This window comes from Salmo salar, chromosome 29 (genome assembly GCF_965601325.2).
Source record: "Salmo salar chromosome 29, fSalSal1, whole genome shotgun sequence".
Lineage (NCBI taxonomy): Eukaryota > Metazoa > Chordata > Actinopteri > Salmoniformes > Salmonidae > Salmo > Salmo salar.
The window spans coordinates 28,837,501-28,862,500 of NC_138319.1; the positions used below are offsets into that span (position 1 = coordinate 28,837,501).

The 25,000-nt window shown below is 44.5% G+C and overlaps 2 protein-coding genes and 1 pseudogene across 6 annotated transcripts in view; 2 read left to right on the forward strand and 1 right to left on the reverse strand.

Annotated features, from left to right (window-relative positions):
• LOC106590507 (HERV-H LTR-associating protein 2) overlaps window positions 1-3,530 on the reverse strand; it is a 9,374-nt gene extending 5,844 nt beyond the window's left edge. The window contains exons 1-2 of the mRNA XM_014181593.2: window positions 3,345-3,530; window positions 1,040-1,280 (exon numbers count right to left, since the gene is read on the reverse strand). Of these exons, the coding sequence (XP_014037068.1) occupies window positions 1,040-1,109 (70 nt within the window). The 5' untranslated portion in view covers window positions 1,110-1,280; window positions 3,345-3,530. The remainder of the gene's footprint in view (window positions 1-1,039; window positions 1,281-3,344) is intronic.
• Window positions 3,531-5,823: 2,293 nt separating this feature from the next.
• LOC106590499 (gamma-aminobutyric acid receptor subunit rho-2-like) lies at window positions 5,824-20,883 on the forward strand (annotated as a pseudogene). Its single transcript, XR_014383060.1, has 5 exons — window positions 5,824-6,026; window positions 19,601-19,982; window positions 20,078-20,138; window positions 20,391-20,517; window positions 20,743-20,883. The product of XR_014383060.1 is annotated as a gamma-aminobutyric acid receptor subunit rho-2-like (transcript).
• A 3,832-nt stretch (window positions 20,884-24,715) lies between these two features.
• The window catches only part of LOC106590509 (la-related protein 4B), a 22,329-nt gene continuing 22,044 nt past the window's right edge, over window positions 24,716-25,000 (forward strand). The window contains exon 1 of one of the 4 annotated variants that reach the window (XM_014181597.3): window positions 24,716-25,000. This exon is cut by the window's right edge and continues 163 nt beyond it. The gene's annotated coding sequence lies outside the window, so the exon portion shown is untranslated. The other 3 variants (XM_045710599.2, XM_045710597.2, XM_014181595.3) reach the window with 3 other exon arrangements.

Genomic DNA, 25,000 nt, shown 5'->3' on the forward strand with positions numbered 1-25,000 from the left:
GTGTGTGTGTGTGTGTGTGTGTGTGTGTGTGTGTGTGTGTGTACCTGAACACATCTCCAACCAACTAAAACAAACATGGTACGCTGATCATTCTTGGCTTTTATTATATGCAACCAAGCATGAAGTTGCTACTCCTATCAGACACACACACCTCCCTATGTGCTACGTGTCACAATTCTTACTCAGCTCTTTGAGTCATCTCACCTGCCTGCTTACCACAACCTTGAACCTTTAACCGTTATTGATCATTGAACACAGGGTTAGTCAACTTTCTTCCTGGAGAACAGCAGGTACTTCAGCTTTTTGAGTTGACCTTTTTTGCTTTAGAACTGGCCAAGTAGGTGAAATTAAACCAATCGCTGATTGATTAATTATCTCAGTTAGAGAGGTAATTAGTAAAGTCAGGTGTGGTGGAGCAGTTCCATCTGGGAACCAGGCTACAAGATCTCACACGGTCTGACACGGTCTCACACGGTCTGACACGGTCTGACACGGTCTGATACGGTCTGACACGGTCTGACACGGTCTGATACGGTCTGACTTCAGTATTCAAAGTTTGTCCAGGGAAAGTGTGGGGGTGAACATCATGTTTTGACGGTTAAGTTTAGGCATTCATTCCGATTGGTTAAGCTAAAGTTTAAGGTTTGGTATAGGGTAAAAATAAAATAAATATAAAATGTGTGCCGAGCACTGGGATTGAACCTGTGGTCTTCAGAGCTGGAGCTCATGATTGGGTAGAGTAGCACTGGGATTGAACCTGGGATCTTGGAAGCTGGAGCACGTGTCGTACGCCCATCCGCCATCTCCATCCATAATGCCCTAGCAAGCAGCGGACCTACTTGATCATAAGTGCTCACTGTTGCCCCTAGTGGCCAGTCCTGAAGGCATCTCCTGACATCCTGGGGACCTGGAATACTGCACTGGTCTGGTGTGACCTGGCTGCTACAGGATCAGGGTTCTAATCACCTGCTCTAACCAACCAGTTACCAAATCACCTAAACTCACCATGTCAATCTGGGCCAATCAGAGGCAGTCTCACCTGGGGTTGTAGTCTGAGTTGAGGTGCTGATCCACAGAAGGAGACAGGTCCAGGTGTATGTCACTGCCATGTCAATCTCTCTCACACACGTGTACACACGTGCACATACTCACAAAAACACACATCCAGAGACAGTGACACACACGTCCGTCCAATCTTCACTTCTGTGGTCACCGTCTCTTCCTCGAGGTTTATCTTCCTCCACGAGCCTCTCTCTCGTTGTCCTGTGTGTCTCTCTTCTCTTTGTAGTGTAGAAACACACACACATTCAGAGCTAATGAGAGACATGCGGTGTGGTAGCAATAACGTGACAGGACATGTTCAGGAGGCTGTGGCTAATAGAGTTTGCTCTCCTAATTGGGGGGCGGAGGGGGGGGGGGGGGGGTGCTAAGAGAGACATCTAGTTGAGGTTTCCTTTCTTCTCCCCTCCCTCCATGTCTTCCTGTGTGTGTTTCCCCTCTCTTTCCTTATCATATCTTATCTCTCTTTACTCATATCTTATCTCTCTCTTTCTTAATCATATCTATTTCTTTCCTCATATCTTATATCTCTCTTTCCTTATCATATCTTATCTCTCTCTTTCCTTATCGTAACTTATCTCTCTCTTTCCTTATCATATCGTATCTCTCTCTTTCCTTATCATATCGTATCTCTCTCTTTCCTTATCATATCTTATCTCTCTCTTTCCTTTTTCCTTATCGTATCTTATCTCTCTCTTTCCTTATCGTATCGTATCTCTCTCTTTCCTTATCGTATCTTATCTCTCTTTCCTTATCGTATCTTTCTTTCCTTATCGTATCTCTCTCTTTCCTTATCGTATCTTATCTCTCTTTCCTTATCGTATCTTTCTTTCCTTATCGTATCTCTCTCTTTCCTTATCGTATCTTATCTCTCTTTCCTTATCGTATCTTATCTCTCTTTACTTATCGTATCTTATCTCTCTCTTTCCTTATCGTATCTTATCTCTCTCTTTACATATCGTATCTTATCTCTCTCTTTCCTTATCATATCTTCTCTCTCTTTCCTTATCGTATCTTCTCTCTCTTTCCTTATCGTATCTTCTCTCTCTTTCCTTATCATATCTTCTCTCTCTTTCCTTATCATATCTTATCTCGCTCTTTCTTTATGTGATAGTTCAAGATGTAGTGTAGAGCATGACAGAGCAGAAGAGAATAGAAGAAGGGAAGAGAAGAGAAGGGAAGGGAAGAGAAGGGAAGCGAAGAGAGGAGATGAGAGTAGGTCACATCTGCTACATATTCTACAGTCTATTCACTGTAATGTAAGAGTGCCAAATCATCTTTATTCAATCACATCAAAACACACACACACCCACACACAAACACAAACACAAACACACTCACGCACCTACAAACACACACACACGCACACACGCACGCACGCACGCACGCACACACACACACACACACACCATACATGAGATAGATCACAGGGCAGAGAAAACACAGGACAGAGGGCAGAGCAGCACATGGAAAAAGTTAGAGTGAGGTTAGACATCAAACAGGATAATCACACACTCATGGAGTCATTATCATCTGGTGCAGTCTTCTCTGCTCCTCCTCTCGCACACCATTGCACACTTTTGTTCTAGCTCCCCACACGGGCACATTCAACTAATCACGGGCTTGATGATTTGTTGATTAGCTGAATCAGGTGTGGTAGTGAAGGGCTACAACAAAAAGGTATATCCTTGGAGATACCAGAATTTAAAAAACAAACAAACACTGACCTAGTGTAGCGCAATAACGTCCCAGAGCTAACAGAAATAACTCTATGTTTCCCTGTTCATAAAGCAGATACTCTTGACATGGCCATACTGACTTGATAGCTAACAGCAGTCATCTGTAGCTTACTGTATAAGGTGCTGATCAGTTATTGATCGTGGTGGGTGGAAAACACCCCTGGTGTTTGCTCTAGTCAGGATTGTAAGGGTTAGTTTAAGGAATGGACTACATGACTGAATTCCCATACAAGTTTTCATACAAAATGTAAAAATAGTATTTGGTATTTGGTATTTTATTAGGATCCCCATTAGCTGTTGCAAAAGCAGCAGCTACTCTTCCTGGGGTTCACACAGAACATGAAACATGACATAATACATAACATTAATAGACAAGAACAGTTCAAGGACAGAACTACGTCAATAAAAATCAAATAAGTATAGAGATAATACAAGTCTATGAAGTGTGTGTGTGTTCAGTGCCCTGTGGTGTATGGCTCTCTAGTGATGAAGATAACTTTATCTTCTAGAAAATGGAGAGAATAAGAGAATGAAAAGCAGACTTACGTGAGTTCCACGTCAAGCAGAGCGAGACAAAATGAGAGAGGGAGATGAGAGAGAGAGCTGCTCCCTACTTCTTTTGAAAGTGAGGAGTTTGACTGGACTAACAGGTTACTTAGAGAACACTTGCACGCACACGTGCGAGAACACACACCAGCCCCCTCTCTTTCCTCTCTTACACACTCACACCACATACACACACATTTCCCAATGTACTGAAGGAGAGTCAGGGGGGTAATTACACACACACCCCTCTGGATGGGCGGAGTTAGAGGGGCGAAAAACACAAACCCATTAGAGAGAAGTCAAGTACTGATTTGGTCATACAGTGGATATACAATGCCTTTAGAATGTATTCATACCCCTTGAATATTCTGCATTTTGTTGTGATACAGCCTGAATTACATCACCCATCTACACACAATAACCCATAATGACAAATTGAAAACATGTTTTTAGAAATGTTAGCAAATTTATTGAAAATTAAATACAGAAATATCTCATTTACATATTGTAAGTATTCACACCACCGAGTCAATACTTTGTAGATACGCCTTTGGTGGCGATTACAGCTTTGAGTCGTCTTGGGTATGTCTGTATCAGCTTTGAGTCGTCTTGGGTATGTCTGTATCAGCTTTGCACATCTGGATTTGGGGATTTTCTCCCATTCTTCCTTCCAGATTTTCTCAAACTCTGTTAATGGGTTAGATGGGGAGCGGCGGTGAACAGCAATCTTCACATTTTTCCACAGATTTTGAATAGGATTGAAGTCTGGGCTTTGGCTGGGACACTCAAGGACTTTAACATTCTTATTCTGAAGCCATTCCAGCATTGCTTTGGCTGTATGCTTGGGGTCATTGTCCTGTTGGAATGTAAATCTTCACCCCAGTCTAAGGTTGTTTGCACTCTGAAGCAGGTTCTCATCAAGGATTTGCCTGCATTTGGCTCCATTCATTGTTCCCTCTATCCTTACCAGTCTCCCAGTCTCTGCTGCTTAAAAGCTTCCCCATAGCATGATGCTGCCACCACCATGCTTCACGATAGGAATATGTTAGACGGGTGATGAGTTTTGCCTAATTTTCTCCAGACATAGCACTTTGCATTCAAGCCAAAGAATTACATTTTTGTCTCATCAGACCACAGAATCTTTTGCCTTGTGCTCTCAGTCTTTCACGTGCCTTTTTGCAAAGTCCAGGCATGCTGTCATCTGCCTTTTTCTCAGGAGTGGCTTCCGTGTGGCCACTCTCCGATAAAGATCGGTGAAGTGCTGTAGAGACTGTTGTCCTTCTGGCAGGTTCTCAGCCAAGGAACTCTGCAGTTCTGTCAGAGTGGTCATTGGATTCTTGGTCAACTCCCTGACCAAGGTCCTTCGGTTGCTCAGTTTGATCGGACGGACAGCTCACGGCAGAATCTGGGTAGTTCCATATTTTTTTCAATTTACCAATGATGGAGACCACTGTGCTCTTGGAAACTTTCAACACTCACAATTGTTTAATACCATTCCCAAGATATATACCTCATCACAATTCTATCTTGGAGATCTACGGAGGGTTCCTTTGACATCATGGTATAGTTTCTGCTCGGACATGCACTGTCAACTGTGGGACCTTACAGTATATAGACACGCTTGTTTCTTTCTAAATCATGTCCAAACAATTGAATTGGCCACAGGTGGAATTCAATCAAGTTCAATCAAGAAACATCTCAAGGATGATCAATGGAAACAGGATGCACCTGAGCTCATTTTCGAGTCTCATAGCAAAGGGTCTGAATACTTGTGTAAAGAAGGAATTTCTGTTTTTTATTTAATACATTTGCAAACATTTCAAAAAACCTTTTTTCACTTGTCAATATGGGGTGTTGTGTACATTTCTGAGGATTTTTATTTTATTTAATCCATTTTAGAATAAGACTGTAGCATAACAAAATGGGGTCTGAATACTTTCCCGAAGGCACTGTATATACACATATAAACTCAGCAAAAAAAGAAACGTCCTCTCACTGTCAACTGTGTTTATTTTCAGCAAACTCATTGCAAAGGGTCTGAATAAAATTAGGTATTTAAAAAAAATCTAAATTCAATACATTTACAAAGATTACTAAAACCTGTTTTCTCTTTGTCATTATGGAGTATTGTGTGATGAGGAAAAACAAATATTTAATACATTTTAGAATAAGACTGTAACGTAACAAAATGTGGAACAAGTCAAGGTGTCTGAATACTTTCCCGAATGCACTGTACAATGGGCATTCATGCATGTACACACATAACCCCCATACCCCCTGTAACCCTATACATTCTGTCATTCTTACCCCCTGACCTGCGTTTCAACTGGCTTCTGGCTATATCAGTCTTCATTAAGTTACGGAATGCGGTAAGGAATCTGGAGTGATTCTAGGGAGTAGCTGATTACCCAAATCAGGCAGTGTGTGTATGTGGGAAGGCTGTTGCAGAAACCGCAGGCAGTGTTTCTCCAATCACACCCTACAATTACAGGCTTATTAAAGAGACACATCACTCAACTATTGTAGGGTGTGTGTGTGTGTGTGTTTATAATGTGTGTTGTCTTTCCAGGCCTATAGACCATAAGCTGAAGAGGCAGGACAGCACCAAGTCTCTACTCATCAAGACTGAACGGCTGCTGAGGATCGAGGAACACGACTTCGCTACGAGACCTGGCTTTGGAGGTCAGAAACACACATGTGCCACATACACAGGAAACACCTCCATCTCTGTTGGCAGGTTGACATTTATTGGGATGAGTCTTGTCCTGGAGGCAGAACTAAACGATTCCGCTAGGTAGGCCAGCTGCAACGTCAAAATGGGCTATATTGTAAAAATGTATGAAAACCAAACTGTGCTTTTTGGTCTTAATTTAAGGTTAGGGTTTTGCAGAGCTGCCTCCAGAAGAAGATCCATGACGAAAAACGCTAACCTGCTCTTATGTCTCCCAATAAAACTAATCCAATCAGTCAATCTCTGTCCCCCTTTGATGATGCATGCAATAGCTGCGTTATGAGAGGATGTGCTGGCCAATGAGTTTCTTAGACATTGCTCCCAAACCAACACTGGCTCACATTATACTCACTGTGTGTGTGTGTGTGTGTGACAGAGCGAGAGAGAGAGAGAGAGAGAGAGATAGAGAGCAGAAAGAGAGAGAGCAACAGAGTTTGTGTTGAAGACAATCTTGTCTTTGTCTGGAACCAAAAGAGACAGCAAAGCTACCAACAAGTCAGACTATTCAGATAAATGAACATGACTGTTCACCAGCTAATATTTTCTTCTGACCATCTCTGTGTTTTCATGGAGAGGGTTGACTAGTTAATAAGGCTGTAACTTTTATATAGACATGTTTATTCTGATGGTTAATGAGTCACTGTGTAATCGGAGGAAGCAGATATTTGTGTGTGGTTTGTTTAATTGTGAGGTTAATTTAATGAAATGTGTATTGGTCTGAAAGGCTGCTGACATTCCGAGAAGATCAACATACTTCACACCCACTAAAAACTAATACATAAACACACACATGTTAACAAAGACACACACACTTCGCTAAGACACACACTCTCCTAGCATACCACAGCCTCACACCCCTTCCGCTCTAAACCACGTCCAGATGGTGTAAACAGTGTCCACATCCAGCCAGCAGTGTGTGTGTGTGTGACAGAGAGAAAGAGAGCCATCGCTGATCCTCTTTTCATTTGGTATTGTCTTGTCTGGTTCCAATCCCATTCATTACATGTTGTGTATTTAACCCTCTGTTCCCCCTCATTGTCGGTGATTGATTGTTTGTAAGCTATGTGTATGTAACGGCCGTCGGGAGAGAGAGTAGACCAAGGCGCAGCGGAGTTAGTGTTCATCATAGTTATTTAATTAACGTAAGAACACGATACAAAAAACAAGAAAACCGACAGCCAAAACAGTCCTGTCAGGTGCGAAACGAAACAGAAACAATTACCCACAAAACCCCAACGGAAAAACAGGCACTTATGTGTGACTCCCAATCAGCAACAACCAACAACAGCTGTGCCTGATTGGAAGCCACACGGCCAAAATCAATGAAACAGACAACATAGAAAATGAACATAGAACGCCCACCCAATGTAACACCCTGGCCTAACCAAAATAAAGAACAAAAAACCCTCTCTATGGCCAGGGCGTTACAGTGTAACATATGTTCTGGTGTGCGACAGGTTTTGTACCCAATTGTATTATTTTGTATATTTTGGTTTTCTGAGTTTTTGAGCACTAATTAAACTGCACTGTCTTATACCAAGTTCGATCTCCTGCGGCTGACTTCCCTGCCACTAGCACGCACCCTTACAGTGTGTGTGTGTGTGTGTGTGTGTGTGTGTGTGTGTGTGTGTGTGTGTGTGTGTGTGTGTGTGTGTGTGTGTGATCCCTTGTCCATATTGAGCTAGACTTCTTGGAACAGAGGTTGTGAGAGGGTTCCCGACCAGTTTATGATGTTGACAGTATAAAGAAATTGTACAGTGTTGAGCAGTGGTCACCACCCTGATCCTGATCTTGATACAGAGTAGAGCAGCAGTCACCAACCCTGATCTATATACAGAGTAGAGCAGTGATCACCAACCCTGATCTATATACAGAGTAGAGCAGTGGTCACCAACCCTGATCTATATACAGAGCAGAGCAGTGGTCACCAACCCTGATCCTGATCCATATACAGAGTAGAGCAGTGGTCACCAACCCTGATCTATATACAGAGTAGAGCAGTGGTCACCAACCCTGATCTTGATACAGAGTAGAGCAGTGGTCACCAACACTGATCCTGATACATAGCAGAGCAGTGGTCACCAACCCTGATCCATATACAGAGTAGAGCAGTGGTCACCAACCCTGATCTTGATACAGAGTAGAGCAGTGGTCACCAACCCTGATCCTGATCTATATACAGAGTAGAGCAGTTTGTCACCAACCCTGATCCTGATCTATATACAGAGTAGAGCAGTGGTCACCAACTCTGATCTTGATACAGAGTAGAGCAGTGGTCACCAACCCTGATCCTGATCTATATACAGAGTAGAGCAGTTTGTCACCAACCCTGATCCTGATCTATATACAGAGTAGAGCAGTGGTCACCAACTCTGATCTTGATACAGAGTAGAGCAGTGGTCACCAACCCTGATCCTGATCTATATACAGAGTAGAGCAGTTTGTCACCAACCCTGATCCTGATCTATATACAGAGTAGAGCAGTGGTCACCAACCCTGATCCATATACAGAGTAGAGCAGTGGTCACCAACCCTGATCCTGATCTATATACAGAGTAGAGCAGTGGTCGCCAACCCTGATCCATATACAGAGTAGAGCAGCGGTCACCAACCCTGATCTATATACAGAGTAGAGCAGTGGTCACCAACCCTGATCTTGATACAGAGCAGAGTAGTGGTCACCAACCCTGATCCTGATCTATATACAGAGTAGTGCAGCAGTCACCAAGCCTGATCCATATACAGAGTAGAGCAGCAGTCACCAACCCTGATCTATATACAGAGTAGAGCAGTGGTCACCAACCCTGATCTATATACAGAGTAGAGCAGTGGTCACCAACCCTGATTCTGATCCATATACAGAGTAGAGCAGCAGTCACCAACACTGATCCATATACAGAGTAGAGCAGTGGTCACCAACCCTGATCCTGATACAGAGTAGAGCAGTGGTCACCAACACTGATCCTGATCTATATACAGAGTAGAGCAGTTTGTCACCAACCCTGATCCTGATCTATATACAGAGTAGAGCAGTTTGTCACCAACCCTGATCCTGATCTATATACAGAGTAGAGCAGTGGTCACCAACCCCGATCCATATACAGAGTAGAGCAGCGGTCACCAACCCTGATCTTGATACAGAGCAGAGCAGTGGTCACCAACCCTGATCCATATACAGAGTAGAGCAGCGGTCACCAACCCTGATCTTGATACAGAGCAGAGTAGTGGTCACCAACCCTGAGCCTGATCCATATACGTAGTAGAGCAGTGGTCACCAACCCTGATCCTGATCTATATACAAAGTAGAGCAGTGGTCACCAACCCTGATCCTGATCTATATACAAAGTAGAGCAGTGGTCACCAACCCTGATTCTGATCCTGATACATAGCAGAGCAGTGGTCACCAACCCTGATCCATATACAGTGTAGAGCAGTGGTCACCAACCCTGATCCTGATCCATATACATAGTTTTGGTCACCAACCCTGATCCTGATACATAGCAGAGCAGTGGTCACCAACCCTGATCCATAAACAGAGTAGAGAAGTGGTCACCAACCCTGATCCTGATACGTATACAGAGTAGAGCAGTGGTCACCAACCCTGATCCTGGTCCTGATCCATTTACATAGTAGTGGTCACCAACCCTGATCCTGATACAGTGTAGAGCAGTGGTCACCGACCCTGATCCTGACGGAGTAGAGCAGTGATCACCAACCCTGATCCTGATCTATATACAGAGTAGAGCAATGGTCACCGACCCAGATCCTGATCTATATACAGAGTAGAGCAGTGATCACCAACCCTGATCCTGATCTATATACAGAGTAGAGCAATGGTCACCGACCCTGATCCTGACAGAGTAGAGCAGTGATCACCAACCCTGATCCTGATCTATATACAGAGTAGAGCAGTGGTCACCAACCCTGATCCTGATACAGTGTAGAGCAGTGGTCACCAACCCTGATCCTGATACACTGTAGAGCAGTGGTCACCAACCCTGATTCTGGAGGGCTACAGTACATCTTGTGCAGGTTTTAGTTCCAGCCACAGTTTCCAATACACCTGATTCAGTTAGTGAAGGGTCTTGTCATTAGCCTGTGCTATCTAGAACCTAAAAGGGTTCTTTGGCTGTCCCCATGGGATAACCCTTTGAATATCCCTTCTTGGTTCCAGGTAGAACTCTTTTGGGTTTCATGTAGAACCCATTCCACAGGGGGTTCTACCTGGAACCCAAAAGGGTTCTACCTGGCGCCCAACAGGGTTCTACCTTGAACCACAAAGGTAAAGTAGGTAACCACCACTAGCCTCAGTATTATTGGCCAATGTGCAACCATTGGAAAACAAACGGGATGATCTACGATTAAGACTATCCTACACCAACAGGACATTAAAAACTGTAATACCTTATGTTTCACCGAGATGTGGCTGAACGACGACATGGATAATATAGGGCTGGCTGGCTGGCTTCTCAGTGTTTCGTGTTGTGGAAATTAATGTATACTGAGAGAGACTTGGACAATTATTCAAACAATCAATCTTTATTAAACATTGATTAATTATTTCAATAATGAAATCTGTCGACCCCACATTCTTGAGTGTGTTGCCGAGAGCTTAACTTCTCTAGGGCCAGTGGGACGATTTCGTCCCACCTACGTAACAGCCAGTGGAATCCCGTGGCGCGTTATTCAAATACCTTAGAAATGCTATTACTTCAATTTCTCAAACATATGACTATTTTACACCATTTTAAAGACAAGACTCTCGTTAATCTAACCACACTGTCCGATTTCAAAAAGGCTTTACAACGAAAGCAAAACATTAGATTATGTCAGCAGAGTACCCAGCCAGAAATAATCAGACACCCATTTTTCAAGCTAGCAAATAATGTCACATAAACCCAAACCACAGCTAAATGCAGCACTAACCTTTGATGATCTTCATCAGATGACAATCTTAGGACATTATGTTATACAATACATGCATGTTTTGTTCAATCAAGTTCATATTTATATCAAAAACCAGCTTTTTACATTAGCATGTGACGTTCAGAACTAGCATACCCCCGCAAACTTCCGGTGAATTTACTAAATTACTCACGATAAACGTTCACAAAAAACATAACAATTATTTTAAGAATTATAGATACAGAACTCCTCTATGCACTCGCTATGTCCGATTTTAAAATAGCTTTTCGGTGAAAGCACATTTTGCAATATTCTAAGTAGATAGCCCGGCATCACAGGACTAGCTATTTAGACACCCACCAAGTTTAGCCCTCACCAAAGTCAGATTTACTATAAGAAAAATTTTATTACCTTTGCTGTTCTTCGTCAGAATGCACTCCCAGGACTTCTACTTCAATAACAAATGTTGGTTTGGTTCAAAATAATCCATAGTTATGTTCAAATATCCTCTGTTTTGTTCGTGCGTTCAAGACACTATCCGAAGTGTAAAGAAGGGTGACGCGCACGACGCGTTTCGTGACAAAAAAAATCTAAATATTCCATTACCCTACTTCGAAGAATGTCAACCGCTGTTTAAAATACATTATTATGCCATTTTTCTCGTAAAAAAACGATAATATTCCGACCGGGAAAGCGTGTTTACGTTCAAAGAGAGAGAAAATAAAAACATGGGGTCGCCTCGTGCACGCGCCTCAGTCTGATTGTCCTCTGATAGACCACTTACCAAAGGCGCTAATGTTTTTCAGCCAGGGGCTGGAATTACATCATTCAGCTTTTTCCCGGGTTCTGAGAGCCTATGGGAGCCGTAGGAAGTGTCACGTTACAGCAAAGATCCTCAGTTTTCAATAAAGAGAGTCAAGAAGAACAAGAACTTGTCAGACAGGCCACTTCCTGTAAGGAATCTTCTCAGGTTTTTGCCTGCCATATGAGTTCTGTTATACTCACAGACACCATTCAAACAGTTTTAGAAACTTTAGGATGTTTTCTATCCAAAGCCAATAATTATATGCATATTCTAGTTTCTGGGCAGTAGTAATAACCAGATTAAATCGGGTACGTTTTTTATCCGGCCGTGTAAATACTGCCCCCTAGCCCTAACAGGTTAACTGATAATGGAAAACAGAGATTTAATATAGGAGACCTAAAAATGCTTAGTCATGGCTGGTTCCACCTCTTCCATGCAGATCGGGGGGCATCACAATCCATCCTGGATTCATCCTGTAGTCATCTGCACCAGGTATCGATTCCCAGTTTCAAGAACGATAAGATACAATGAGGGTTTAGGTCTATTCCTCCAGGCTATCTCTATCTTAGGTCACACATACTACATCTTATCTATGGAATGCCAGCTGAAGGATTTTATCACCAAGTCATGAATCTATTGTCAGCTCAAGCTATCTCTAGTAAAACCATATGCCCAGATTAGCTGCAGGGAGCTACAGTGGAGACCATAAAACACAGCATTAGTAGAACAGAAATGTCTTACGGAAGTGGTCAGATGACGTGGATGCTACGCTACAGGACAGTTTTGCTAACACAGACTGGAATATGTTCCGGGATTCATCTAATGGCATTCAGGAGTATACCACCTCAATCACCGGCTTCATCAATCAGTGCATCGACAACATCGTCCCGATAGTGACAGTACATACATTTCCCAAGCAGAAGCCATGGATTACAGGCAACATCCGCACCAAGCTAAAGGCAAGAGCTGCTGCTTTCAAGGAGCACGACAGTAATCCAGACACATATAAGAAATCCCACTATGCCCTCAGATGAACCATCAACAGGCAAAGCATCAATACAGGATTAAGATTGAATCCTACTACACCGGCTCTAACGCTCGTCGGATGTGTCAGGGCTTGAAAACCTATTACGGACTACAAAGGGAAACCCAGCCACGAGCTACCCACTGACTCGAGTCTACCAAACGAGCTAAATTCCTTTTATGCTTGCTTCGAGGCAAGCAACACTGAAGCATGCATGAGAGCACCAGCTGTTCCAGACGAATGTGTGATCACGCTCTCTGCAGCCGATGTTAACAAGACCTTTAAACAGGTCAACATTCACAATGCAGTGGGGCCAGATGGATTACCAGGACGTGTACTCAAAGCATGCGTGGACCAACTGGCAAGTGTATTCACTGACATTTTCAATCTCTCCCTGACCACGTCTGTAATACCTACATGTTTCAAACAGACCACCAGGAAAGCCCAAGAAAGCGAAGGTGAACTGCCTAAATGATTACCGCCCCGTAGCACTCATGTCGGTAGCCATGAAGTGCATTGAAAGGCTGGTCATGGCTCACATCAACACTATCATGCCAGACACCCTAGACCCACTCCAATTCGCATACCACCACAACCGATCCACAGATGACGCAATCTCAATCGCACTCCAAATCAAATCAAATTTATTTTTATATAGCCCTTCGTACATCAGCTGATATTCTCAAAGTGCTGTACAGAAACCCAGCCTAAAACCCCAAACAGCAAGCAAAGCATGTGAAAGAAGCAAGGTGGCTAGGAAAAACTCCCTAGGAAAAACTCCCTAGAAAGGCCAAAAACCTAGGAAGAAACCTAGAGAGGAACCAGGCTATGAGGGGTGGCCAGTCCTCTTCTGGCTGTGCAGGGTGGATATTATAACAGAACATGGTCAAGATGTTAAAATGTTAAAATGTTCATAAATGACCAGCATGGTCAAATAATAATAATCATAGTAGTTGTCGAGGGTGCAACAAGCACGTCCGGTGAACAGGTCAGGGTTCCATAGCCGCAGGCAGAACAGTTGAAACTGGAGCAGCAGCACGGCCAGGTGGACTGGGGACAGCAAGGAGTCATCATACCAGGTAGTCCTGAGGCATGGTCCTAGGGCTCAGGTCCTCCGAGAGAAAGACAGAAAGAGAGAAAGAGAGAATTAGAGAGAGCATATTTAAATACACACAGGACACCGGATAAGACAAGAGAAATACTCCAGATGTAACAGACTGACCCTAGCCCCCCAACACATAAACTACTGCAGCATAAATACTGGAGGCTGAGACAGGAGGGATCAGAAGACACTGTGGCCCCATCCGATGATACCCCCGGACAGGGCCAAACAGGCAGGATATAACCCCACCCACTTTGCCAAAGCACAGCCCCCACACCACTAGAGGGATGTCTCCAACCACCAACTTACCGTCCTAAGACAAGGCCGAGTATAGCCCACAACGATCTCCGCCATGGCACAACCCAAGGGGGGGGGGCGCCAACCCAGACAGGAAGACCACGTCAGTGACTCAACCCACTCAAGTGACGCACCCCTCCCATGGACGGCATGGAAGAACACCAGTAGGCCAGTGACTCAGCCCCTGTAAAAGGGTTAGAGGCAGAGAATCCCAGTGGAAAGAGGGGAACCGGCAAGGCAGAGACAGCAAGGGCGGTTCGTTGCTCCAGCCTTTCCGTTCACCTTCACACTCCTGGGCCAGACTATACTTAATCATAGGACCTACTGAAGAGATAACTCTTCAGTAAAGACTTAAAGGTTGAGACTGAGTCTGCGTCTCTCACATTGGTAGGCAGACCATTCCATAAAAATGGAGCTCTATAGGAGAAAGCCCTACCTCCAGCCGTTTGCTTAGAAATTCTAGGGACAATTAGGAGGCCTGCATCTTGTGACCGTAGCGTACGTGTAGGTATGTATGGCAGGACCAAATCGGAAAGATAGGTAGGAGCAAGCCCATGTAATGCTTTGTAGGTTAGCAGTAAAACCTTGAAATCAGCCCTTGCCTTAACAGGAAGCCAGTGTAGGGAGGCTAGCACTGGAGTAATATGATCAAATCTTTTGGTTCTTGTCAGGATTCTAGCAGCCGTATTTAGCACTAACTGAAGTTTATTTAGTGCTTTATCCGGGTAGCCGGAAAGTAGAGCATTGCAGTAGTCCAGCCTAGAAGTAACAAAAGCATGGATTAATTTTTCTGCGTCATTTTTGGACAGAAAGTTTCTGATTTTTGCAATGTTACGTAGATGGAAAAAAACTGTCCTTGAAACAGTCTTGATATGTTCTTCAAAAGAGAGATCAGGGTCCAGAGTAACGCCGAGGTCCTTCACAGTTTTATTTGAGACGACTGTACAACCATCCAGATTAATTGTCAGATTCAACAGAAGATCTCTTTGTTTCTTGGGACCTAGAACAATCATCTCTGTTTTGTCCGAGTTTAAAAGTAGAAAGTTTGCAGCCATCCACTTCCTTATGTCTGAAACACAGGCTTCTAGCGAGGGCAATTTTGGGGCTTCACCATGTTTCATTGAAATGTACAGCTGTGTGTCGTCCGCATAGCAGTGAAATGTAACATTATGTTTTCGAATGACATCCCCAAGAGGTAAAATATATAGTGAAAACAATAGTGGTCCTAAAATGGAACCTTGAGGAACACCGAAATTTACAATTGATTTGTCAGAGGACAAACCATTCACAGAGACAAACTGATATCTTTCCGACAGATAAGATCTAAACCAGGCCAGAACTTGTCCATGTAGACCAATTTGGGTTTCCAATCTCTCCAAAAGAATGTGGTGATCGATGGTATCAAAAGCGGCACTAAGATCTAGGAGCACGAGGCCAGATGCAGAGCCTCGGTCTGACGTCATTAAAAGGTCATTTACCACCTTCACAAGTGCAGTCTCAGTGCTATGATGGGGTCTAAAACCAGACTGAAGCGTTTCGTATACATTGTTTGTCTTCAGGAAGGCAGTGAGTTGCTGTGCAACAGCTTTTTCTAAAATTTTTGAGAGGAATGGAAGATTCGATATAGGCCGATAGTTTTTTATAATTTCTGGATCAAGATTCGGCTTTTTCAAGAGAGGCTTTATTACTGCCACTTTTAGTGAGCTTGGTACACATCCGGTGGATAGAGAGCCGTTTATTATGTTCAACATAGGAGGGCCAAGCACAGGAAGCAGCTCTTTCAGTAGTTTAGTTGGAATAGGGTCCAGTATGCAGCTTGAGGGTTTGGAGGCCATGATTATTTTCATCATTGCGTCAAGAGATATAGTACTAAAACACTTTAGTATCTCCCTTGATCCTAGGTCCTGGCAGAGTTGTGTAGACTCAGGACAATGGAGCTTTGGAGGAATACCCAGATTTAAAGAGGAGTCTGTAATTTGCTTTCTAATGATCATGATCTTTTCCTCAAAGAAGTTCATAAATTTATTACTGCTGAAGTGAAAGCCATCCTCCATTTGCGAAGGCTGCTTTTTAGTTAGCTTTGTGACAGTATCAAAAAGAAATTTCGGATTGTTCTTATTTTCCTCAATTAAGTTGGAAAAATAGGATGATCGAGCAGCCGTAAGGGCTCTTCGATACTGCACGGTACTGTCTTTCCAAGCTAGTCGGAAGACTTCCAGTTTGGTGTGGCGCCATTTCCGTTCCAATTTTCTGGAAGCTTGCTTCAGAGCTCGTGTATTTTCTGTATACCAGGGAGCTAGTTTCTTATGACAGATGTTTTTAGTTTTTAGGGGTGCAACTGCATCTAGGGTATTGCGCAAGGTTAAATTGAGTTCCTCGGTTAGGTGGTTAACTGATTTTTGTCCTCTGACGTCCTTGGGTAGGCAGAGGCAGTCTGGAAGGGCATCAAGGAATCTTTGGGTTGTCTGAGAATTTATAGCACGACTTTTAATGCTCCTTGGTTGGGGTCTGAGCAGATTATTTGTTGCAATTGCAAACGTAATAAAATGGTGGTCCGATAGTCCAGGATTATGAGGAAAAACATTTAGATCCACAACATTTATTCCATGGGACAAAACTAGGTCCAGAGTATGACTGTGGCAGTGAGTAGGTCCAGAGACATGTTTGACAAAACCCACTGAGTCGATGATGGCTCCGAAAGCCTTTTGGAGTGGGTCTCTGGACTTTTCCATGTGAATGTTAAAGTCACCAAAAATTAGAATATTATCTGCTATGACTACAAGATCCGATAAGAATTCAGGGAACTCAGTGAGGAACACTGCATATGGCCCAGGAGGCCTGTAAACAGTAGCTATAAAAAGTGAGTGAGTAGGCTGCATAGATTTCATGACTAGAAGCTCAAAAGACGAAAACGTCATTGTTTTTTTTTTTTGTAAATTGAAATTTGCTATCGTAAATGTTAGCAACACCTCCGCCTTTGCCGGATGCACGGGGGGTATGGTCACTAGTGTAACCAGGGGGTGAGGCCTCATTTAACACAGTAAATTCATCAGGCTTAAGCCATGTTTCAGTCAGGCCAATCACATCAAGATTATTATCAGTGATTAGTTCATTGACTATAACTGCCTTGGAAGTGAGGGATCTAACATTAAGTAACCCAATTTTGAGATGTGAGGTATGACAATCTCTTTCAATAATGGCAGGAATGGAGGAGGTCTTTATACTAGTGAGATTGCTAAAGCGAACACCGCCATTTTTAATTTTGCCCAACCTAGATCGAGGCACAGACACGGTCTCAATGGGGAAAGCTGAGCTGACTACGCTGACTGTGCTAGTGGCAGACTCCACTAAGCTGGCAGGCTGGCTAACAGCCTGCTGCCTGGCCTGCACCCTATTTCATTGTGGAGCTAGAGGAGTTAGAGCCCTGTCTATGTTCGTAGATAAGATGAGAGCACCCCTCCAGCTAGGATGGAGTCCGTCACTCCTCAACAGGCCAGGCTTGGTCCTGTTTGTGGGTGAGTCCCAGAAAGAGGGCCAATTATCTACAAATTCTATCTTTTGGGAGGGGCAGAAAACAGTTTTCAACCAGCGATTGAGTTGTGCTGTAGAGCTCATCACTCCCCCTAACTGGGAGGGGGCCAGAGACAATTAATCGATGCCGACACATCTTTCTAGCTGATTTACACGCTGAAGCTATGTTGCGCTTGGTGACCTCTGACTGTTTCATCCTAACATCGTTGGTGCCGACGTGGATAACAATATCTCTATACTCTCTACACTCGCCAGTTGTAGCTTTTTTTAGCTCCACACTGCCCTTTCCCACCTGGACAAAAGGAACACCTATGTGAAAATGCTGTTCATTGACTACAGCTCAGCCTTCAACAAAGCTCATCACTAAGCAAAGGACCATGGGACTAAACACCTCCCTCTACAACTGGATCCTTGACTTCCTGACGAGCTGCCCCCAGGTGGTAAGGGTAGAACACTTCTGCCACGCTGATCCTCAACACTGGGGCCCCTCACGAGTGCGTGCTTAGTCCCCTCCTGTACTCCCTGTTCACCCACGACTGCATGTCCAAGCATGACTCCAACACCATCATTAAGTTTGCTGATGACACAACAGCGGTAGGCCTGATCACTGACAACGATGAGACCTGACAGTGTGGTGCCAGGACAACAACCTCTCCCTCAATGTGAGCAAGACAAAGGAGTTGATCGTGGACTATAGGAAAAGGTGGGCTGAACATCAACGGGCTGTAGTGGAGCGGGTCGAGAGTTTCAAGTTCCTTGGTGTCCACATCACCAACAAACTATCATGGTTCAAACACACCAAGACAGTTGTGAAGAGGGCACAACAACACCTTTTCCCCATCAGGAGACTGAAAAGATTTGGCATGGGTCCCCAGATCTTCAAAAAGTTATACAATTGCACCATAGAGAGCATCCTGACCAGTTGCATCATCGCCTGGTATGGCAACTGCTTGGCATCTGACAGTAAGGCGCTACAGAGGGTAGTGCGTATGGCCCGGTACATCACTGGGGTCAAGCTTCCTGCCATCCAGGACCTATATACTAGGCGGTATCAGAAAATTGTCAAAGACTCCAGTCACCCTAGTCATAGACTGTTCTCTCTGCTACTGCAAGGCAAGCGGTACCGGAGCACCAAGTACAGGAACAATAGGCTCCTTAACAGCTTCTACCTCCAAGCCATAAGACTGCTGAACAATTAATCAAATGGCCACCCAGACTATTTTTGACCCCCCCTTTGTTTTTACACTGCTGCTACTCGCTGTTTATTATTAATGCATAGTCACTTTACAAATGACCTCAACTAACCTGTACCCCCGCACATTGACTCGGTACCGGTACCCCCTGTATATAGCCTCGTTATTGTTATGTAATTTTGTTGCGTTCCTTTTTATTTGTTTTTATTTTTTACTTTTATTTAGTTATTAAATATTTCATTAACTCTATTTTTTGAACTGCATTGTTGGTTAAGGGCTTGTAAGTAAGCATTGCACGGTAAGGTCTACACGGTGCATGTGACAAATACAATTTGATTTGATTCTTCTATGGGGACAGCTGAAGAACCCTTTTGGAACCCTTTTTTCTAAGTGTACACATTGCAGCTCTCCAGGACCAGGGTTGGAGACAACCAGAGAATAGCCCTGATTAATGACCTCAGTGTGATGTTATGTGTGTGGGTGTAGCAGGAAGCAGGAATTTGTGGGTGTTTGTTGCTCTGGTTTGGTGGTTTGGGGCGTGGTGAGGTTCTCCTCCGGTCCTGATGAGCTATGTGTGTGTGTGTGTGTGTGTGTGTGTGTGTGTGTGTGTGTGTGTGTGTGTGTGTGTGTGTGTGTGTGTGTGTGTGTGTGTGTGTGTATGTTCTCAGGTGCAGCCATCCCTGTGGGCATTGATGTCCAGGTGGAGAGTATCGACATCATCTCAGAGGTCAACATGGTAGGACCCTGTGTACCCTGGGTGTATAATCTATACACGTGTGCGTATAATCAAACCACGTGTCTGAACAATCTTCTGTGTTCTGCTGAGGGCATCACCATGACCCTGTACCTGCGTCACTCCTGGAAGGATGAGCGGCTGGCTTTTCTGTCTAGTAGCAACGTTAGCAGGACGTTTGGAGTGTGTCTGGTGAAGAAGACGTGGGTTCCTGATGTGTTCTTTGCCCACTCGAAGAGGTCCTTCATCCACGACACCACCATAGAGAACATCATGATCAGGGTCTATCCTGACGGAAGCATACTCTACAGCATCAGGTAAAGCATCAGCGTGTGAGTGTGTGTATATTACTATGCTGTATGTAGGTATACTATATCTTATCTCTTTTTATATGATTATTATGTTGTTATAGGATCACAGTGACTGCTCTCTACTCCATAGACTTCAGAACTGTTCACTACAACTAGAGAGCTGTGAGTCACACACACATACACACACACACACACACACACACACACACACACACAAACACACACACACACACACACACACACACACACACACACACACACACACACACACACACACACACACATCACGTGCATGCACTAACACAAACATGCACACATATTTACATAAATAAACATTCACCCACACTAAACATCCGATTGCTGATTGATTGGTTACACAAATACATACCACACTTTCTCTCTCCCCCGTTCTAGATGCGTATAATGACAATGATTTGATGTTGGTTTGGAAAGTATCTGAGGACAGATGAGATTGTTCTCTCTCTGTTGTTCGTCAAGAAGTTTCACCCTTCCAGCGGCCTCGCCTTCTACAGCAGCACGGGTCTGTCTGAGTATTTATGTGTGTGTGTTTTGCGTTCTTTGTGTGTCTCGTCTTTTGTAGCTATTAGACTAACGTACGGCTTCTTTAAGAAAACCCTCAACTTTTCTCTCTCTCTCCCCCTCTCACCACATTACCCTCATTCGTTCTTTCTCTCCCCCTCTCTCCCCCCATTATCCTCTCACTTTCTTTCTCTCTCCATCACCTTTCCTTTCTGTCTCTCTCCAGATTGGTGTAACAGCTTGTTAATAAACTTCATCCTGAGGAGACACTTCTTCATGCTGCAGACCTATTTCCCCAGCCTGCCGATGGTGCTGCTCCCTCTGAATCGACAGGAGGGCTGTGCCTGCACGCGTCACCCTGGGTTAACACACACACACAAACGCACAAACACACCTGGACACACACCCCTGAACACACCTGGCTAGAGCTAAACACACACACACACACCAATTCACATGATTATACTTCTACATACTAAATACAGTACATAATAGTTTATACACACACACCTCTCCCTTTAGGAGCTCTCGAGTTGGCGCAGCGGTCTGTATCTCAGTGCTTGAGGCGTCACTGCAGACAACCTAGTTCGATTCCAGGCTGTATCACAACCGGCTGTGATTGGGAGTCCCATAGGGCGGCGCACAATTGGCCCAGAGTCGTCCGGGTTTGGCCAGTGTAGGCCGTCATTGTAAATAAGAAATTGTTCTTAACTGACTTGCCTAGTTAAATAAAGGTTAAATAAATAAATACAAAATTAGAGCTATCCAACCCTAACACGCCTTCTGTCCCCCACACAGACCTCTCCCTTTAGAGATCTCCAGACAAATCAAATCAAATCGAATTTAATTTGTCACATACACGTGTTTAGCAGATGCATCTCAGAGGTCTTGTGTTTCTAGCTCCAACAGTGCAGTAATATCTAACAAATAATATCTAACAATTTCATAACAATACACACAATACACACAAATCTAAAGTAAAGGAATGGAGCAATGTCAGAGCGACATAGACTAAGATACAGTAGAATAGGATAGAATACAGTATATTCATATGAGATGAGTAATGTAAAATATGTAAACACTATTAAAGTGACTAGTGTACCATTATTAAAGCGGCCAGTGATTTCAAGTCTATGTATATAGGGCAGCAGCCTCTAATGTGCTAGTGATGGCTATTTGAGGCCATGAGATAGAAGCTGTTTTTCAGTCTCTCGGTGCCAGCTTTGATGCACCTGTACTGACCTCGCCTTCTGGATGATAGCGGGGTGAACAGGCAGTGGCTTGGGTGGTGTAACGCCCTGGTGGTTGTTGTCCTTGATGATCCATTTGGCCTTCCTGTGACATCGGGTGGTGTAGGTGTCCTGGAGGGCAGGTAGTTTGCCCCCGGTGATGCGTCGGGCAGACCTCACCATCCTTCTGGAGAGCTCTGCGGTTGCGGGCGGTGCAGTTGCCGTACCAGACAGTGATACAGCCCGACAGGATGCTCTCAATTGTGCATCTGTAAAAGTTTGTGAGGATTTTAGGTGCCAAGAAAAATGTCTTCAGCCTCTTGAGGTTGAAGAGGTGCTGTTGCGCCTTCTTCACCACACTGTCTGTGTGGGTGGACAATTTCAGTTTGTCAGTGATGTGTACGCCGAGGAACTCAAAGCTTTCCACATTCTCCACTGCGGTCCCATAGATGTGGATCGGGGGGTGCTACCTCTGCTGTTTCCTGAAGTCCACGATCAGCTCCTTTGTTTTGTTGACGTTGGGTGAGAGGTTATTTTCCTGGCACCACACTCCCAGGGCCCTTACCTCCTCCCTGTAGGATGTCTCGTCATTGTTGGTAATCAGGCCTACTAATGTTGTGTCATCTGCAAACTTGATGATTGAGTTGGAGGTGTGCGTAGCCACGCAGTCATGGGTGAATAGGGAATACAGGAGGGGGCTGAGCACGCATCTTTGTGGAACCCCAGTGTTGAGGATTAGCGAAGTGAAGGAGTTGTTTTCTACCTTCACCACCTGGGAGCGGCCCGTCAGGAAGTCCAGGACCGTTGCACAGGGTGGGGTTCGGACCCAGGGCCTCGAGCTTAATGATGACCTTGGAGGGTACTATGGTTTTGAATGCTGAGCTATAGTTCATGGACAGCATTCTTACATAGGTATTCCTCTTGTCCAGAAGGGATAGGGCAGTGTGCAGTGTGATGGCGATTGCATCGTCTTTGGATCTATTGGGGCGGTAAGCAAATTGAAGTGGGTCTAGGGTGTCAGGTAAGGTAGATCTGATCCTTGACTAGTCTCTCAAAGCACTTCATGATGACAGAAGTGAGTCCTAACACGCCTGCCGTCCTCCTCCCCACACAGACCTATCCCTTTAGAGCTCTCCAACCCTAACACACCTGCTGTCCCCCTCCCCACACACACATGTCCTCTTCCTTCAGTTATCACTACAGTACTGACCATGTCCACCATCATTACTGGGGTGTCCTCCTCCATGCCCCAAGTAAGTGTATTGTGTGTGTGTGTGTGTGTGGGTGTGTGTGTGTGTGTGTGTGTGTGTGTGTGTGTGTGTGCATGCGTGCGTGCCTGCATGCGTGTTTGTTTGTGTGTGTGTGCGTGCGTGCGTGTATACACTGCATGTGTGTGTGATCCAGGTGTCCTAACGTGAAGGTGGTGGACATCTACCTATGTACCAGCTTCCTGTTTGTGTTCCTGTCAGTGATAGGATACGCTGCTGTCAACTACTGTTCTATGCTAGAGGAGATGAGACGACTGAATAGAGGAAAGGTCAGAGGTCATCAATTTCCAGGATATTTGTTGAGAGAGTATTCTCTCTACACAACACTGCTCTCTAGTGTTCAGATATGAGAAATTATGACTCCATGAAATCACAAGTTTCTTTCCTGGTATGTTCTATATGATCCACACAGTGTATTGAGATGTATTCTATGTGTGCGTGTCTGTCCCCCCATTCAGCTTCCAACCTCTTAAAACGCCAGCCAGGCCATGGCCTTCGACGGCTGTTTCCACGGCAATGACATCGAGCGGACCCTGTTCCCCCATCTGCCAAACTCCCACGGAACTTCACCCCAGAACCCTGAGGACCCCCCCAACTGAGGGGACACGTCTCCACCGACAACGGCTGGTGTGGCAGAACGTGGACCTGCTACTTAGCTACATCTACTTGATCGACTCGTACTCCTCGCATGGCCTTCCCTATGTCCTACCTGCTATTCAATACCATCTACTGGAGTATGAACTCCTCCTGAGAGCCCCTACTGAGCATACTGCTGGGACCCTATTGACTATAACTCCTCCTGAGGGGCCCTACTGACAATAACTCCTCCTGAGGGACCCTACTGATCATACTGCTGGGACCCTACTGACAATAACTCCTCCTGAGGGACCCTACTGATCATACTGCTGGGACCCTACTGACTATAACTCCTCCTGAGGGGCCCTACTGATCATACTGCTGGGACCCTAAAGACTATAACTCCTCCTGAGGGGCCCTACTGATCATACTGCTGGGACCCTACTGACTATAACTCCTCCTGAGGGACCCTACTGATCTTACTGCTGGGACCCTGCTGATCATACTGCTGGGACCCTACTGATCATACTGCTGGGACCCTAACTGGGTATAACTCCTCCTGAGGGGCCCTACTGACAATAACTCCTCCTGAGGGGCCCTACTGACTATAACTCCTCTTGAGGAACCCTATACTGCTGGGACTCTACAGAGTATGGACTCCCCCTGAGGGGCCCTTCTGAGTATGGACTCCACCGAGGGACCCTTCTGAGTATGGCCTCCTCCTGAGGGGCCCTATGGACTCCTACTCTGTGAAAATGTTTACCACTGGGACCCTACTTTAAAATAGTCTAGATGGCACTTTTATGTGTACAATCCCCTGCCCAGACTGAAACAATAGATGTTCACTGCTTACTATAACCAAGGAATATTAGGGGGAAACCTTTCTATGCTTTATCACTATAACTGTTGAGTGATTTATGTTTCTTCGTTTCATTTTATGAATGGTGTATCTTATTATGTCAGTCATGTACTGTATGTTCAGAAATAAACATGATTGAAATCTGTCATTTATATTAATTATTCAAACCTCTCTTATCAGCCAACATTCCAGACAGCACCTGTGACCTGCCATAGGCAGCAGATCCGACCATTAGCACTCGTTCATTCTTCTCTGTGTAACAATTGGGATAATGGGCCAATTCGGAGTACAATGTATTTCTGCTCCCTGGATTGGGATACGTTTTCCGAGCCATATCTCGCGCCGGCTCCGTGGTGTTTTAATCTAGAACAGGAAGACTGTCCGACCAGCTGTAAACAAGCGAGTCAGATCTGCTGGCTACACCTGAAAATAATGCAAAGAAGTTAAGAGATTTTTTTCGTGTAAATGTTTTCTAATTTAAACAAACATTTTTCAAATTCTTCAGATTTTTCGTTAACACAAACCTAACCTTTAAAAAGAATATATATATTT